The 14,191-nt window shown below is 40.2% G+C and overlaps 4 protein-coding genes across 4 annotated transcripts in view; 1 reads left to right on the forward strand and 3 right to left on the reverse strand.

Annotated features, from left to right (window-relative positions):
- LOC124316136 (sporulation-specific protein 15-like) overlaps window positions 1-14,191 on the reverse strand; it is a 610,960-nt gene that overhangs the window by 79,962 nt on the left and 516,807 nt on the right. The window lies entirely within an intron of this gene.
- LOC124316595 (cuticle protein 18.6-like) lies at window positions 829-2,218 on the forward strand. Its single transcript, XM_046782615.1, has 3 exons — window positions 829-1,422; window positions 1,664-1,771; window positions 1,838-2,218. Exons 1-3 carry the CDS (start codon window positions 1,414-1,416, stop codon window positions 2,066-2,068), a joined length of 348 nt encoding a protein of 115 aa, XP_046638571.1. The 5' UTR covers window positions 829-1,413; the 3' UTR covers window positions 2,069-2,218.
- LOC124316165 (proton channel OtopLc-like) lies at window positions 4,147-8,036 on the reverse strand. Its single transcript, XM_046781943.1, has 12 exons — window positions 7,711-8,036; window positions 7,197-7,445; window positions 6,837-7,115; window positions 6,656-6,770; window positions 6,492-6,588; window positions 6,232-6,426; window positions 5,996-6,156; window positions 5,741-5,930; window positions 5,513-5,670; window positions 5,018-5,443; window positions 4,660-4,956; window positions 4,147-4,593 (listed from the first exon to the last, which is right to left on the reverse strand). Exons 1-12 carry the CDS (start codon window positions 7,725-7,727, stop codon window positions 4,360-4,362), a joined length of 2,418 nt encoding a protein of 805 aa, XP_046637899.1. The 5' UTR covers window positions 7,728-8,036; the 3' UTR covers window positions 4,147-4,359.
- LOC124316744 (notchless protein homolog 1-like) lies at window positions 8,766-13,774 on the reverse strand. Its single transcript, XM_046782691.1, has 13 exons — window positions 13,227-13,774; window positions 13,010-13,126; window positions 12,698-12,917; window positions 12,044-12,558; window positions 11,839-11,945; window positions 11,568-11,771; window positions 11,240-11,413; window positions 9,999-10,220; window positions 9,841-9,915; window positions 9,607-9,758; window positions 9,316-9,484; window positions 9,103-9,219; window positions 8,766-8,942 (listed from the first exon to the last, which is right to left on the reverse strand). Exons 1-13 carry the CDS (start codon window positions 13,435-13,437, stop codon window positions 8,766-8,768), a joined length of 2,460 nt encoding a protein of 819 aa, XP_046638647.1. The 5' UTR covers window positions 13,438-13,774.

Genomic DNA, 14,191 nt, shown 5'->3' on the forward strand with positions numbered 1-14,191 from the left:
AGCGAAATGGTTCAGTATTACCTTGAATACCGATTTAATGATAACATTTTTTTGCCGGAGGATGTGTGTATGACGGTGTGGTGGTGGACGGTGTGTATGTATTAGCCACACAACCAAGTGTTGCCATAGGAACTTGTGCAATGTGCATGTCTCTTCCAAACAAAAGAGTCGACTCAATTTTAAACAGTAGAAACGTCAGATTTGTAATTAGAGCCATCCAAATATGAAGAATGTGCAGACTAAAAATCAAAGAAATGTCAATACTCATATGTGATAAAGAATGCAGTGACGCCAACGTCTTCTCCTTTGCTCCTGAATTTCATTTCTTTTGTCGATTTACAAGTTTGAGTTTCAGTTCTATCCTCTACAGTAACTATCACTTATTGTTGTACTGATGAGCGTTTTTCTGCTTCCATTTAAATTTTAAGCAAGGCATCGCGTGCATTAAAGGATCCTTTTAATTCTATCTCAAATGCGTGTGAATATTTAAAATGAATACGATTCAATATTTTGGCTACACAAGTCCATGCAAGGAAAACTGTTTCAGGGGGAAAAATTGGAAAAAAGGGATTTTTTACCAAAATTGTGGCAAGACGGCGCTCCGGTATCCAGTACGGGAAAGATTCACGGGCGAGCAGGTCGATAGGCGGCGGAAGCCCAGTCGATTTTTCATTTCCTACCAGCTACCGTCTAACAAAGAGTGTCCAGGAAATGCGGTGAACGTTTTTTTCAGCTGTTGACATCGTCCTGAGATTATTACGTTAGCATCTATGGCTGAGCATTGCGAGCTGCTTACGGGTTCCAAGACGAGGAAGATCCCACGTGAGTAACGCAATTGTCGTCCTGATCTCATCGTCAAAGAGGACGGCATCACAGGCAAAAAAAACGTTGAGAGTCTGGTAGAAATTTTGAGCGACGGTGATGCTCATTAGCCTCCAGTCAGAACCTGAAAAACAAAACAGTTTTAATAGAAAGTGGCCAGAATAAATAGAAGATGAAAAAAAGAGAAATCAACATATGATGACTACAGGGAAAGTCGGAAGAAGATTAAATAATGATTGGTGAAATCACTATTAAGAACTTATCATTGCGAATAATTGATTTGAACTCAAATTTACGAAAACGAGTTGGCTAATCAAAATATTTGGCGGTTTCTGTCGTAAGGAGAAAATAAGGTCGGAGGGAAAAAAAACAAACTTTCTGCCAACAACTTTCCAACAAGAAAAAAAAAGGTTTGTTTTTGCTGCTGATGTACCTGTTTCCATCCACATCAATCACCTGCGTGAGGATATTACAGTTAGTCGGTCATCTCTTCCCTGGGCGACTACACAGAATTCTCCGCACATATAAAGCCAAATAGATATCAAACTCGCTGTCAGAGTTTCTCCAGCAGCTTCCTTTGTACAAACAACAATGTATCAGGTATGAATATTCCCATTTTTTGTGCAGTAGCGCGTTCAATTCGTTCTGTCGGTAGAATGTTCCGTTTGATTCTGCATTGTAGATTTTATTGCACAAATAACTAGGACAGAATCCCACAATAAGTCTTTCACTTTGTGTGCAATATGGATAACATTGTGTTGTCTATAGATGTGCGATCCTGTACGGAATTTAAAAAAAAAATGTTCGGTTGGAATTAATTTGTTATTCCATTTTTTCGCAGTGGTTGCTCTTCGCTATGCTTGCCCTCGCGGCTGGAGCTGATTCTGCTCACTTGGATATTGCGCATTTCGTTCCGGTCGATTACTCCGCTCCGAGTTACGACCTAGAGGTTTCTAACTACACATCAAAGTTTACGTAATGTCTAACTTAATATGCCAATATTTCCGCTGTGTAGTCGCCGATGCCTTACATTTTCGGCTATGCCGTCACCGACAGCGAAAGTTCCAGCAATTTCGATCACCACGAGAGTTCGGATGCGCAAGTGATTACAGGATCCTACCGCGTTGCCTTGCCCGACGGCCGCACCCAAATCGTCACCTACACGGCCGACGATATCAACGGATACGTGGCCGACGTCAAATACGAAGGGGAGGCCCAATACCCCGAACACAGAAAGAGCCACTGAATCTGAAACGTTAGATTGTTTTATTTTGATGACATTTATTTTTTGGTTTAACTTTGTTTTATTTAAGAATAAATCTTGTATATACGTATGTTGCTAAGAAATGAAAAAAAGTTTTAGTCTTAAGACAAGAATGGCCTTTCTGCCAGCATACCAATCGATCCTATACTGAACAATTCTTTTCGAGTGAGCGTGAATATCCTTACAGCTTAGACATTAAGGCCGTTTTCGTTGCGTCAAACTTGGTATAAGATTTCTATTTCGTACAAAAATAAAAAAAAAACACGATCAACAAACGCAGTTAACCATTTTTTCGCAATGAACTTTTCAGGAACTTTTGCAAAAAGCGCGGGCGGATACAACTCCGGGAAATAAAATAAAGATTAAGATGACTTAAGATTCGGAAAATTGGTACCGTAGTTTTGTCCTTAAATTAATTGATAGAAACTTTGTAGTCGAGAAAGTCGTCTTACGTGAGGATTAAGGTATTTTAAGAGGATCTTTCAGGATCTAGAGTTGTTATCGGGAGATGGATATTGGATAAGTTATGTTTCCATAGTTTACTGGACGAGTGGAAGTGCTTCACGCTTCTAGAATTGATTCCCCATTTTTCTCCCATTTTACCAGCGCGTCATTCTTAAATTTAAAAAAACCACTGAGTTGCACTTTGCTTGAAGTGTTTAAAGTCAAAATAATTTTTAATTGGATTGTTTACCCAAAGACACAGTTGTGAGGTAGGCTACAATCAATGCCACCAAACAGTCAAAAAGGAAGAATAGGTATAAATTTGTTTTACCTTTAAGCCTGGGAAATCCGACCAGGAGGCATCTACGAGTGATCCTTTCGCTGAAGAATTGAATCCACTCAGGCGGGCCAGGAAAAAGGGCGTCTCGTGAATACACCCACACACACACACACACACAGGTGTACACGAGGACAGAGGGGATTCAACGAGAGGAAAGAAGAGATAGTCGGCCGACATCTTTAGTTTCTCCAATTCTAGCAGGATGCTGAATATCTAAATAAAAAATTGGTTACGAAAAAAATGTTGAAAGCAAAAACAAGTAGGCTAAAGAATACTTAAAAATAAGACAGTGGATAAACCGTCATTGTTAATTAACAGGGGAATTTAAGGTTTCCATGTAATATGCTGCATTGATGTAAGTCATGCACCATTAAACTGTAAAGCAGCTAGTCACAGCAGACTGTTAATGAAAGTAACGAAAATCATTACCCAAGCGAGACAGAGATTGTTGCTGTTGCCAGGCCATTACCAGCACATGCAAAACTTTGCATATCTTGTGGTTATGATGGCCCAGGGCTCAATACCTACACAAAGGAAAAGTTAACACAGTGCAAACAAATTGCCATGCATCGACAGGGACACTCGGATGCATGCATGCCTCTATAAATACTAGTCAGAAACATTTCACAAATTTTGAAGCAGGTTTAACTCTTAACTTAACTCTTAACTCTTCTATTGAAGCTCCATAATCATTCTATTTGTATTATATTTTATTTACCCGCCAAACAGCAAACACCAAGGATGATGGGGAGTCGTCACTTTTTCGAAACTGGTGAACAAAACGAGAAGCAGACGACACTAATATTCTAATTAGCCATGTTTTAAATAAGATATCGATAGAATCAATAATCGACCTCCCCCCAAATCCAACCCCGGGATTATTTAAATATGTAATGCTAGTTTCATCAAGTTACAACCTCTATACACAGACAAGAAAAAAGTAAAAACTTACGCGAATAAACCCGCAGAGAATGACTTTTAGACTGAAAACACACTTGAATGACTATTTTTAAAAAGCGATAACCCAGGATGTACTACGATTGAATGTGCTCTGAGCATTCACTCTTTATAATTCAATGTGCACGATTATGTAACACGGCATCTTCTGCAATAAAAATGTTTCACAAGTGCATCGCCTGTGGCTAACTTCTGGTTAAAAGTACGACTGGCAAAACTAGTTTGCAGTTGACATAGCTAATCCTGAGCTAATAAAGGTGAATAAAACACAACCGGTAATTACCACCGAAAATTAGAACAAGTGTCTGCTTGATGCAGTTTGTCAATAATCGATTTTTATTGTTCTACTTCGAGGAATGTTGGCGTCACATTGTTGTATATAACATTCCAATGTCCCAGGAGCGGAGAATCCTTGGAAGAATCCATTGCAATACCTTTTGTACATTGTTTTTATTTTGTTAACCTTTTTAGAAATGATTGGAGAAGCTGTAGAAATAACAGTATAGACGAGGGCAAAACACTGGTGTAATAACTACACGCTGGCGTGCTGCTGCTGTTGAAGCAGATGAGTGCTGTGGTTCAATCTCTCCGTGATTTTGTAGCAGCGCTTCCATAACTCGCAGAGGCAAACTGTCGAGTGGTACCGATAGAAAATGGCCAGTGGAGAGCTGATATTAGTGATGATGGTCCACGGCCACTGGCCGAAAAATTGCGATTGAACCGGATGGGCGTCCACTCGGCTCTTTTCCAACGTTATAATTGCCCACTGTGTACAAGTTGGACATCATTTAAATGGGAATATAATATGTATTGGTTCTCATGTGTATCATACCATCACAAAGTTGGTGACCATTAGGAAAGTGATAACTTCACGGCCAGGTTTGCTCTGCTCCTGGCGTCGGGTGTAGAGATGGCGCTTGGAAGAGCCGAGGACGAACACGGTTTGAGCAACGGCCTGCACGACGGCCGTCAAGGCGTTCGTCAGCACCAAGATCCTGTCCGGGTGGTCGCTGAACTGGGTCCCGACGATGGTAAAAACGTTGTAAGCAATGACGCCAGTAAAAGCCACAATCAGCAAAATGTTGTCGAGATCCAGCGGATGAGAAGTGTCAAATTGCAACTGGCTCACCTGTGATTGAATCAAATCAAATCACAAATAGATTTGAATTAAAATTTGGTCTTTTATATACTTGTTTGATTCCGATCAAGACGGCAATCAACGTCATCATGTAGAGAACGAACTCGGCCACATGGATGATGGTGATGGCAACACTTTTGTAGTCCTCCCGATGGATGAGGACGAAAAACAGGATCATGGCCAGAATGCTTAGTACCAAGACGAAGATTCCGAAGAATAGGCCCTTGTTGGCGTTGGTGCAATCGACGGAATAGTGGTGAGGGGAGCGACGTTGCGAACACGGGTGATAGCTTCCGCCGGGAGTCCTAGGCGTACGTGTGCCGGCCGGCGAATCGTTTATTCCATGGACCAGCATCAACCTGTTGTGACAATCTTTCCCAGTGTGCTTCCAGATCTCGTACATGATGGCAGCGCAAATGAGCGAATATTCAATTGCGCATGGAAACAGAAATGGACTGGCATTCTGCGTCAGTGTTCCCTTTATTATTAAATAATAATTATAATTAATTATTTGGTTATTGCAATAGTATAATGTCCTTTTTATTACCATTAAATCTGAGCGATGGCATTCGTCCGACAATGACCGCTCGCTCAACTGATGATGGAATTGATTTCCTTCCTGCTGGACATGATCCAAAACGGCGCCAACTGTTTGATTCAACCAGTGTCCAACTGCGGATGAAACGTAAGGAGCGATCTGCCCATCTGTTGCAAGACTTCACGGTCAATTTCTGTCGTATACAAAATTACCTTTAGCCTATCATTAACACTCAACCTGCTATTTGTAGGGGCTCTTCAGCGTGTCCAGCAGACACCTGGTGATGGCCAAGTTCCCCTTGCTGCTCTAGGATTTCGTGTTTGGTCTCCTGGACGATGACGTTGAGCCAGACGCAGAGGTTCGTGGCTATGATGTGCATCAATCCGAAACGAGCCACTATGACGTTGCTGTTCTTGATGATTTGAATCTGCAATATCCCAAAAAGGTCGTGTAATCAATTCAAGCGCTTTTAAATGATTAAATTCATTATACCTTTGCGTTCAGGAAAACGAAATACATTTGGAAAAAGGTGAAGAGCATACGGGAGGCTGGCTGAACCGCAATCATGACGTCATTGCACAACGGATTGGACGAACTTTCAAAGTATTGGGCGAATTCCAGTCCCGAATAGATCATTGAGCCAACTCCAAATACTGAAGAGGTTATAGTACCGTATATGTTATAGCAATAGCATTGATAATACTTATTGAAAATGTTTTTCACGTTACCGACGGCTCCCATGCGTAGGTAAAAAGATCCGTGATTTGTATTTCGTCTGGGATCGAGTTGTTTGCCAAGAGTCACCCGGAGTCGATTGGTCATGATATCCTCCATGGATAAAACTCGATTTTCATCAAAGGCGCAATCGTCCTCAGCTTTTGTTTCGGGTGTCTTGTGACGCAGTGCAAGCAGTTGATGCCAACCTGAATGGAATAAAGTATTAATATAGAGCACAAAAGAGTTTACGAAGGGCTATATCTTTAGTGACTTCTTTTCCACGTGAACGAGTTGAATTGGGTTTTCAAGAGGACGTAAATGTAACCAAAGAAACCGATGGACACAAAGTAGAGATAAGCGTAGAAGCCCTGTGGTGAAAAACGATGATGCAATTTGGATAATTGACTAATTTGATTGCGGTTGTTTATAGCCTACCTCGTAGTAGTGAGACGGGATCTTGATGGAAATGACTTGAGAAGTAGGAAAGGCCACGCCCATAACTACCAAAATAATGCCGTATAGAGCACTAAGCATGTCCACAGTAGCCTGCCTGGAATTATTGCATTTTCATTTGTTCAATTTTTTCCCAATCAAAAGTTGAACTCAATTGACTTACTTGCCGTGCTCTTTCCATAATTTGATGGCTTTCTCCGAGCGATTATGTGGATGATGCGGTACACTATCTTGGCCAGCACTTAACGACGGCATCAGTGACATTTGGTTATTGATTGGCTGATGGTTAGTTGCCAAAGTAATTTGATTTTCGTTTCGCAAATTCTGCCTTATTGCTACGACTTGATTCAGTTTCACTTTGGAGGGTTTCAAAAGAGATTCCAGTTCTTTTTTCGCTTCTTCCATAACCGTTATTGATGAGCCGCTTATTTCCAGCTCTCCACTTTTATTTCATTATTTGGTAATTAATACTGTTAAACCGCGTGTCGTATTTGCATAGGAATTGGTCATATTTTTTTAATACCTTTCTCGTGACTCGGCTGTCGTCTGGACTTTCACTGGTTTTGATTCATTCCCGTCGTCAGCTGCAGGTTTTTCCTTTTGATGAGACTTGACCTCAATCGGCTTGTTACTGGACGGTGGCGATGCCGGTTGATTGGAAAAATTTCTGACGGCTGTGTAAATAAATCCGATCGAAGATTTGTTTCGGGAATTCTTGAGACCGGAAGCTACAATTTTCGATTGGCCAACTTCAGCATCCACACCTTCTCGACTTATCAAAAAATAAAAAAATAAATGAATTTTTATTTTTAGAATGTAATGGCAATTAATTTTCTCGCGGCTATTGTTGGGTACATTCGCGCATATAGTGTCTCATTAGCCTCAAATAACAATGGTGAAACGTGTAAAATGATTGCCTTATTTAACATTCTTTCCCGTTAATTCAGGCTAATTGAGAAGTCGGTAATTTGTCGACAACAATTACATCATCAAATTACATATTCAATTGTCATATAATAATCAGAATAAAATCATACCTGACTAGAGAAGTCATCCTTTTGTTCCAATAATAAACTGCTATTGCCACTGACGACTTTTAATTACGAAATAAAAATACCACTCAATTTCCTTTATTCGAAAATAGAATGATTCAAAGCTATAGAGAAGTGAACAAATCCCGACAGATGTTATCTCTCAGCAATCACAATACGACAAATCCATGACTGGAAAGAAAGGCGTTAGTTATCCCTGACGGCCAAGAACACCACCACACAATTATAGCTGGCCAAGTATAGTAATAATACACTCGACTCCATAAAATTGTAGTCCATCGCCAGCGGCGTCTACCGCTTCGAATATACCTTGACACTCTATTTGAGTATTTGGCAAAGGTGATTAGTTTTCATATCCATCCCATTTTATTATTTAAAAAACCCCATCAGGTAAACTGACTGTCAATGCGAATTGGAAGCGGTTGATACAAAGTACAAACGCCGGGAGCGGTTGGACCACATCATTTATGAAGTCGAGTGTGTAATCACGTCTAACCGGACCCTGTCCGGTTTGGTCTTCCTAAATGGCAAGGCAACAACAACATGGGCAGCAAATCGAAATCAGTTGACGACAACATTAGCACTGGAATGATGTGCTTTAACAGAGCATATAATAACCGCGCGTGCTCGGCAGCAGCTGCCCGCTTATCATTTTTATTTTTTTACCGTCATTTGTATTTCGTGACACACGCGATCAGGCGATCAGGTGACAGGAGATGCTCCAAGGCATTGAAAGAGAATAGAAAGCTTTTTGCATTTGATTATATATGGGCCGCCACCATATGCAAAGTCATGAGACTTAATTTGATTGGACAGCATTCACGATCGCATCGCGGTCGAATTGTGAAGTACTTGTGGTATATACTATATAGTTGTATACCGATAAATGAATACAAAATTAGTGAAAAAAAACAACTATTGGGATTTTATTGTCAGGAAGAAATTACGAATGGGCATGAAAAAAGAAAATCGACTCACTGAAACGGATAACCGCACATGAATATTTTTAAATGTGGGGTGTTTCACCGCGTTTCATTTCGTTAGTTATTTAATTTTCTTTTGTAACAATCGAATAAGAAATAACAACACATATTCTTTGGTGGTTTGGGCCGGATCACAACAGGGTCGTTGATTGACTTGTTCACGTGCAGAAGAAAAGTTTTCGATCCTTCGGTTGGCGTTTGACTCTGTCCGACAGTGAATTCTGCGACACGGACCTAATATAATAGAATATCTAGTTGTAATTTGGGATTGAAATTCAGGTGCACAACATATTGGCAGTGTTAGGAAATCCAAAATATAACTTTTAACTTTTTAAGTCGCTTATTGTCAAAAGTTGCTCTAAAGAAAATTGCATATCCCGTTTATATATTATACCTTGCCATCAGATGAGTCGAAAGTTAATTTGTAATCACGGACATCCGCAGATGGAGACATCCACGATAGGGAACAGCCACGTCCTTTTATTTCGCCAGTGAAAACGGATTCCCAGTTCTAAAATATTCACGTATATAGAATTTAATTGATTTGATTCGTAATACTAATATTAAACAGGTCTATATATATATGGTTTATACATTTATTAATTACCTTAGTTGACCAGATTACTAATATCCCATCCGTGTCCGCTGATGCGAGAAACCGCCCGTCGGGTGAAAACGACAGCGAATTTACTCTGGCTGAATGTTGACTGAGAATTCTTGTCTTTGCCTTTTCCATCAGCGGAGTCCAAATGACAATCTTCCCATCGCGCAGTCCACTGAATGAAAAATATCAAATGACAATATAATAAAAGATCTTCACGCGTTCATTCCCTCGTCACTTATTTCCTTCGATTCACACATATACCCGTTTGTTAATCAATTAATTAAATACACTCACTTGGCCAAAATGAAATGTGCCGGCGATTGCCTGGCCGCGTCGTCCATTCCCTTGCCCTTGGTTTTTTCAAAGTTCGTCAACCAAGTCAAACTACAACAAATGCCGCCAACCTCGAGGGTGTGAACGGGTTGTTCGCTGTCCATTGGCCAAATCTATACGGGAAACGGACAAGTTCACGCGATGATACGCGCCGATCAGCATTGCGCCAATGACTATAAGGCGACATTTTATTACCTTAATCCATCCCTCCCATGAGCAAGCGGCCAAACACTTTGTCCTTTCATCCCATACCATATCTGTTATCCACTCCTGCACATAACGAAATGAAAGAGAATGACGCTGTACAACGACTTGTATAATATTATCAACGAGTAAATATATTATTAACTCACGCATCCCAACCGTTTAACGAATTTTGCGGTTGCCGCCGATTCGTCAATTTCCCAAATTTCAATATCGCTATTTTTTAAGTTGAGAGCGAGTCGATTCTCGGCGATCCATTTGACACTCCCGATCGTTTTCTCGCGTGCGATTGTGCAGAAGTGAAATTTTCTTTGATGAACGACGGGCGAAGAACTTAAGAGAAAAACTTTTTTTCCTCCAAACTGAAAAGACTAAAGAAAAGAAACAAAAAATTGTTGAGGATGAGAAAATTGCCAATCTTCAATGAATTGACCAATTGACTATTTAAAAACGAGGTGGGGATTGAAGCTGATGCAGATCCAAAAATGAAATGTAAAAGGAATATAATAAAACTGAAATTGTCGACTTCTATTGTCTTCTCAGCACTGGAGCCTCCACCAATTTTGGCCCCTTCGAGTGGGAGATCACTCAAAGTTAATTGCGAGCCCGAAGGGCGAAGCTAATAATTGCATACGCAGAAAAATAAAAACCATGTCACTTTGTCTGTCTGTATGTCCCGCTCCATAGCTCGGGCGTTTTACGACAGATTTCGGACTTTTTGGTCTTAAAAATTAGACAAAAAATATGCGGTGCGACCAGAACAAAAAAGATTTCATTTACTTAATTAGTTTTCCCGTAATTAATGAAAAACTGCTAAAATAATTGTTTTACGACTAGGGACATCTGGCGGTTGCGACTACAACTTTTGCAATTTAGGTCTAAATTAATCACAACCAGATGTCCATAGCATCGCCGTTAAGACGCAATAATTGATGTCCCAACCATGACGCAATAACCAGATTTGCATTCATGTTTTTGCAGTTATTTGACTAAAAGATGGTTATTTTTAAATTCAATTATTGAACTTTATTTGTTAAAATAGGAATATATGAGTTGAGCAAACTAAACGTAAATAACTTGCAAGGATATTGAACTGTGACGGGAAAATCCCGTTTTAAGACCAAAAAGTCTGTGAAGAAAAGTGTGAATCGTGAATAAGTCTGACTTAACAATAGGCCCTGAATTTTTCATTTAAGACAGTTTTCAACTGGCTTACGACTATCCCTTCGCGGCGAGCTAATAAGCTTGCTTTTCTATCTTAATTGTGCGATTACATAATCATGCGTAGGAAATGGCCAATCGAATGTTTTGTTTAAAAAAAATAGAATGAGCGGAGATTTGGTCAGACGATCAGACGTGTCACACTACAAGTGGAAAGAGAAAAACTTACCAATCCTTTATTGAAAATAGCGAAGACGTTGGGTCTGAAAGGATTCCACTCAATTGTATCCATCCATTTTGGTAGATTCATCTGAAATAGAATTTCGCCAATAAACGGATAACTCCACACAATGACGTCACACTCATCACTGTTGCAGATGGCAGCCAATTGGATACCGTCCATCTGAAAATTATAGTTCATTTCGATGTAGACCATACATGCAATGATAAAATAGATATCTGTATTAATACACTATCACATCATTTAATGCAAGTGATAGGCCTAATGCAACCAGAGATATAGGATAAGGGATATATTTAAAAGGCTCTATACTTACATTCCATTCCATTGGTTGAATTTCTTTGATTTTTCCATGTTGAAGTAAAAATTCGTCCTCCTTCCAATAAGAAAAAAGAATGGACGAATCGGCCGTCGACAAATAAATCACTTTACCGGCAACGCCACAGGCTAGTACCCGATCGGTCGGGTGGAAACGACTGACGCAATATCCAGCATCCTCCAATATTGGCATTACAACTTCCTTAAATTTAAAAGCGAATTCGATTAAGATTTAAAAAAAAAATGGATTTACCAGGTAATATCGCCACCAATTTTTTTATGACATCTGGCAGTGCCATTCTTTCCTTTAATTCCTTTTGAATAATTTTCCCGATCAGATTGTAGAGAAAAACAAGTTCATCGTCGGATTGCATATCTGCGATCAGAATTCATTATAATTAATTGACTTGATATATTACGCACCTTCATCAAAATTAAAATTGGAAAATGAGAAGGAAATAAATTATTATTTACTTTGCTGTTTGAGCTGACGGACGAGTTCCATCAGGTTTCCAGGTTTATTTTGCAAAATATTGGCCGGGACTGTGACGTTGTTGCCGAACGGATGTTTACCGCCAGTCAGGAAGTAGAAAAAGACGCAGCCGGCCGCGAATGTGTCGCTTTGGATTGTTCCGTGCGGAAGTTCCTTGGGCGTGGAATCACGACTGTCGTCATCTAAAAGCTCCAACATTTCGGGCGCCATCCAATTGACAGTTCCTTTCAATTTACTCTGTGAAAATGTCCCCCGGGAACTCACTTTCTTGACCAATCCGAAATCGGACAATTTCATCTGGACGGGTGTTGTGATTGAGACCAGGATGTTGTCCGGTTTGACGTCGCGATGGACCAACTTTTTGGAGTGGATGTAGTGCAATCCACTGGCGATTTGATACAAGACTATACCATTCGGCGGCAATTCCGGTCCGTTGTAGTTATTACCATCGCAATAATCTGTCAGGGTCCCGGCACACAATTCCAGCACCAAATACCTGAGATTTTGTCGGATTTTCTCATAATAACTATGTTTTTAAAAACCAATAATATGTGAAATATTACTATAACTATTTAATTTTAATGAAACAAATGTCTAAAGTCCATCCCGTTAATCCTATACATATATATAGCCACCTGTATTTCACGTCCTTATCTTCCTCGAAGTGCAAAAGTTTGATGACATTTTCGTGATCCAGCCGGATGTGCTCCTCCACTTCCCGTTTTTGATCTTCGGTTTCGTGATGATTCATCAACGCAATTGGAATCTTTTTGACGGCAACGTTATTCCCTTCATAAGTTCCCGCGTAAACTGTTCCAAATCCTCCACGGCCGAGTTCTATTTCGTTAATTTTGACTGAAAAATTGTATGACAAGACAATTGAAGGAACAAATAATTTTAAAAATTTTATTATTATTTTTATTCTTTTTTTTTTAATTTTTGCTTACGCGGAAGAACATCGCTGAATTGATCGGCAGCTTTTCGCAAACGTTGGGTTCCATCTGTTGGTGGTTTTCCAATTAAATCCTTGATACATTCAAATGCAAAATGGTTGGAATCTAATTCTGCAATAATCAGCCCAAAAGTCAATTGGAATTTATTATACAGGCCTAACTGGAATGAAAAGAGCCGCATTCAAATAACAAGCTGAAATATTCTATATACTTTTCAAATTCACCGGGTCCATTTTTGCGACGTTTTCCAAGATGCTCGATGCCTTTGCGCTTATGGAGCGCCCGAAAGGATGTGATCCGCGTGTCAAAAAATAAAATAAAATGCATCCAGCTGCGAACTCGTCGCCGTGAACCGTTGGACTTGACGAAATGATTTCCCTTCCGTCTTCATCTGCGTCGGACGACCACGATCCGGGCAGCATCCAACAAGCTGGATGACTTAATTCCTCATTGCTGTCGTCTTTCGATCTCGACTTGGTTGATACTTGTATCAATTCGGTGTCTTGCGTGTCCTTAGATGTCGACTGCTGAAGAAGACCGTGATGAGATGAGGTTTCCTCTTGAATGCCTTTACTATTGAGCTCAGAGACTCGATTTTCATCCGTTTGCGAACGAATGCGTCAGCTCAGTCCGAATTCTGACACTTTTATCTGCACCGGATTTGACTGAGCTATTAATATGGTGTTGGGATTCAATTGTCCATGAGCCAATCCTTTTCGATGGAGAAAATCGATCCCGTTGGCAATTTGGCAAAGGACTTTGGCGTCTGATGGCATTCGTCCAGTGTGGTACTACCGGCTGCAGAATTGCTCCAGTGTGGCGTGGAACAATTCAACAGCAAAATATCTATAGACCCAAAACATGCACCAATGATTGAGTTATTGGTTAATCAAAACTGATTTAAAGATATCAAACCCTAACCTCCACGAACCACCAGGATTGTCATCGAAGCCGAAAATCTCGAGGACGTTATCGTGATTAAGGAATCCATTTTGATGTTTTTGAATGATGTCCATCCAGTTCTCTTGGCAATTTGCTGTCCTCATTTGTGCTGTCGCTGCGACTTCCTTTTCCTGATTCGTTTTTCCCGCGTCGTCCTTCCACATTCCGCGAACGACGGGACCGTAAAACGTTCCTTTTCTCAGAATGACTTGATTTTTCAGAATGCGCAGTCGC

The sequence above is a fragment of the Daphnia pulicaria genome, chromosome 12 (assembly GCF_021234035.1).
Source record: "Daphnia pulicaria isolate SC F1-1A chromosome 12, SC_F0-13Bv2, whole genome shotgun sequence".
In the NCBI taxonomy this organism is placed as follows: Eukaryota; Metazoa; Arthropoda; class Branchiopoda; order Diplostraca; family Daphniidae; genus Daphnia; species Daphnia pulicaria.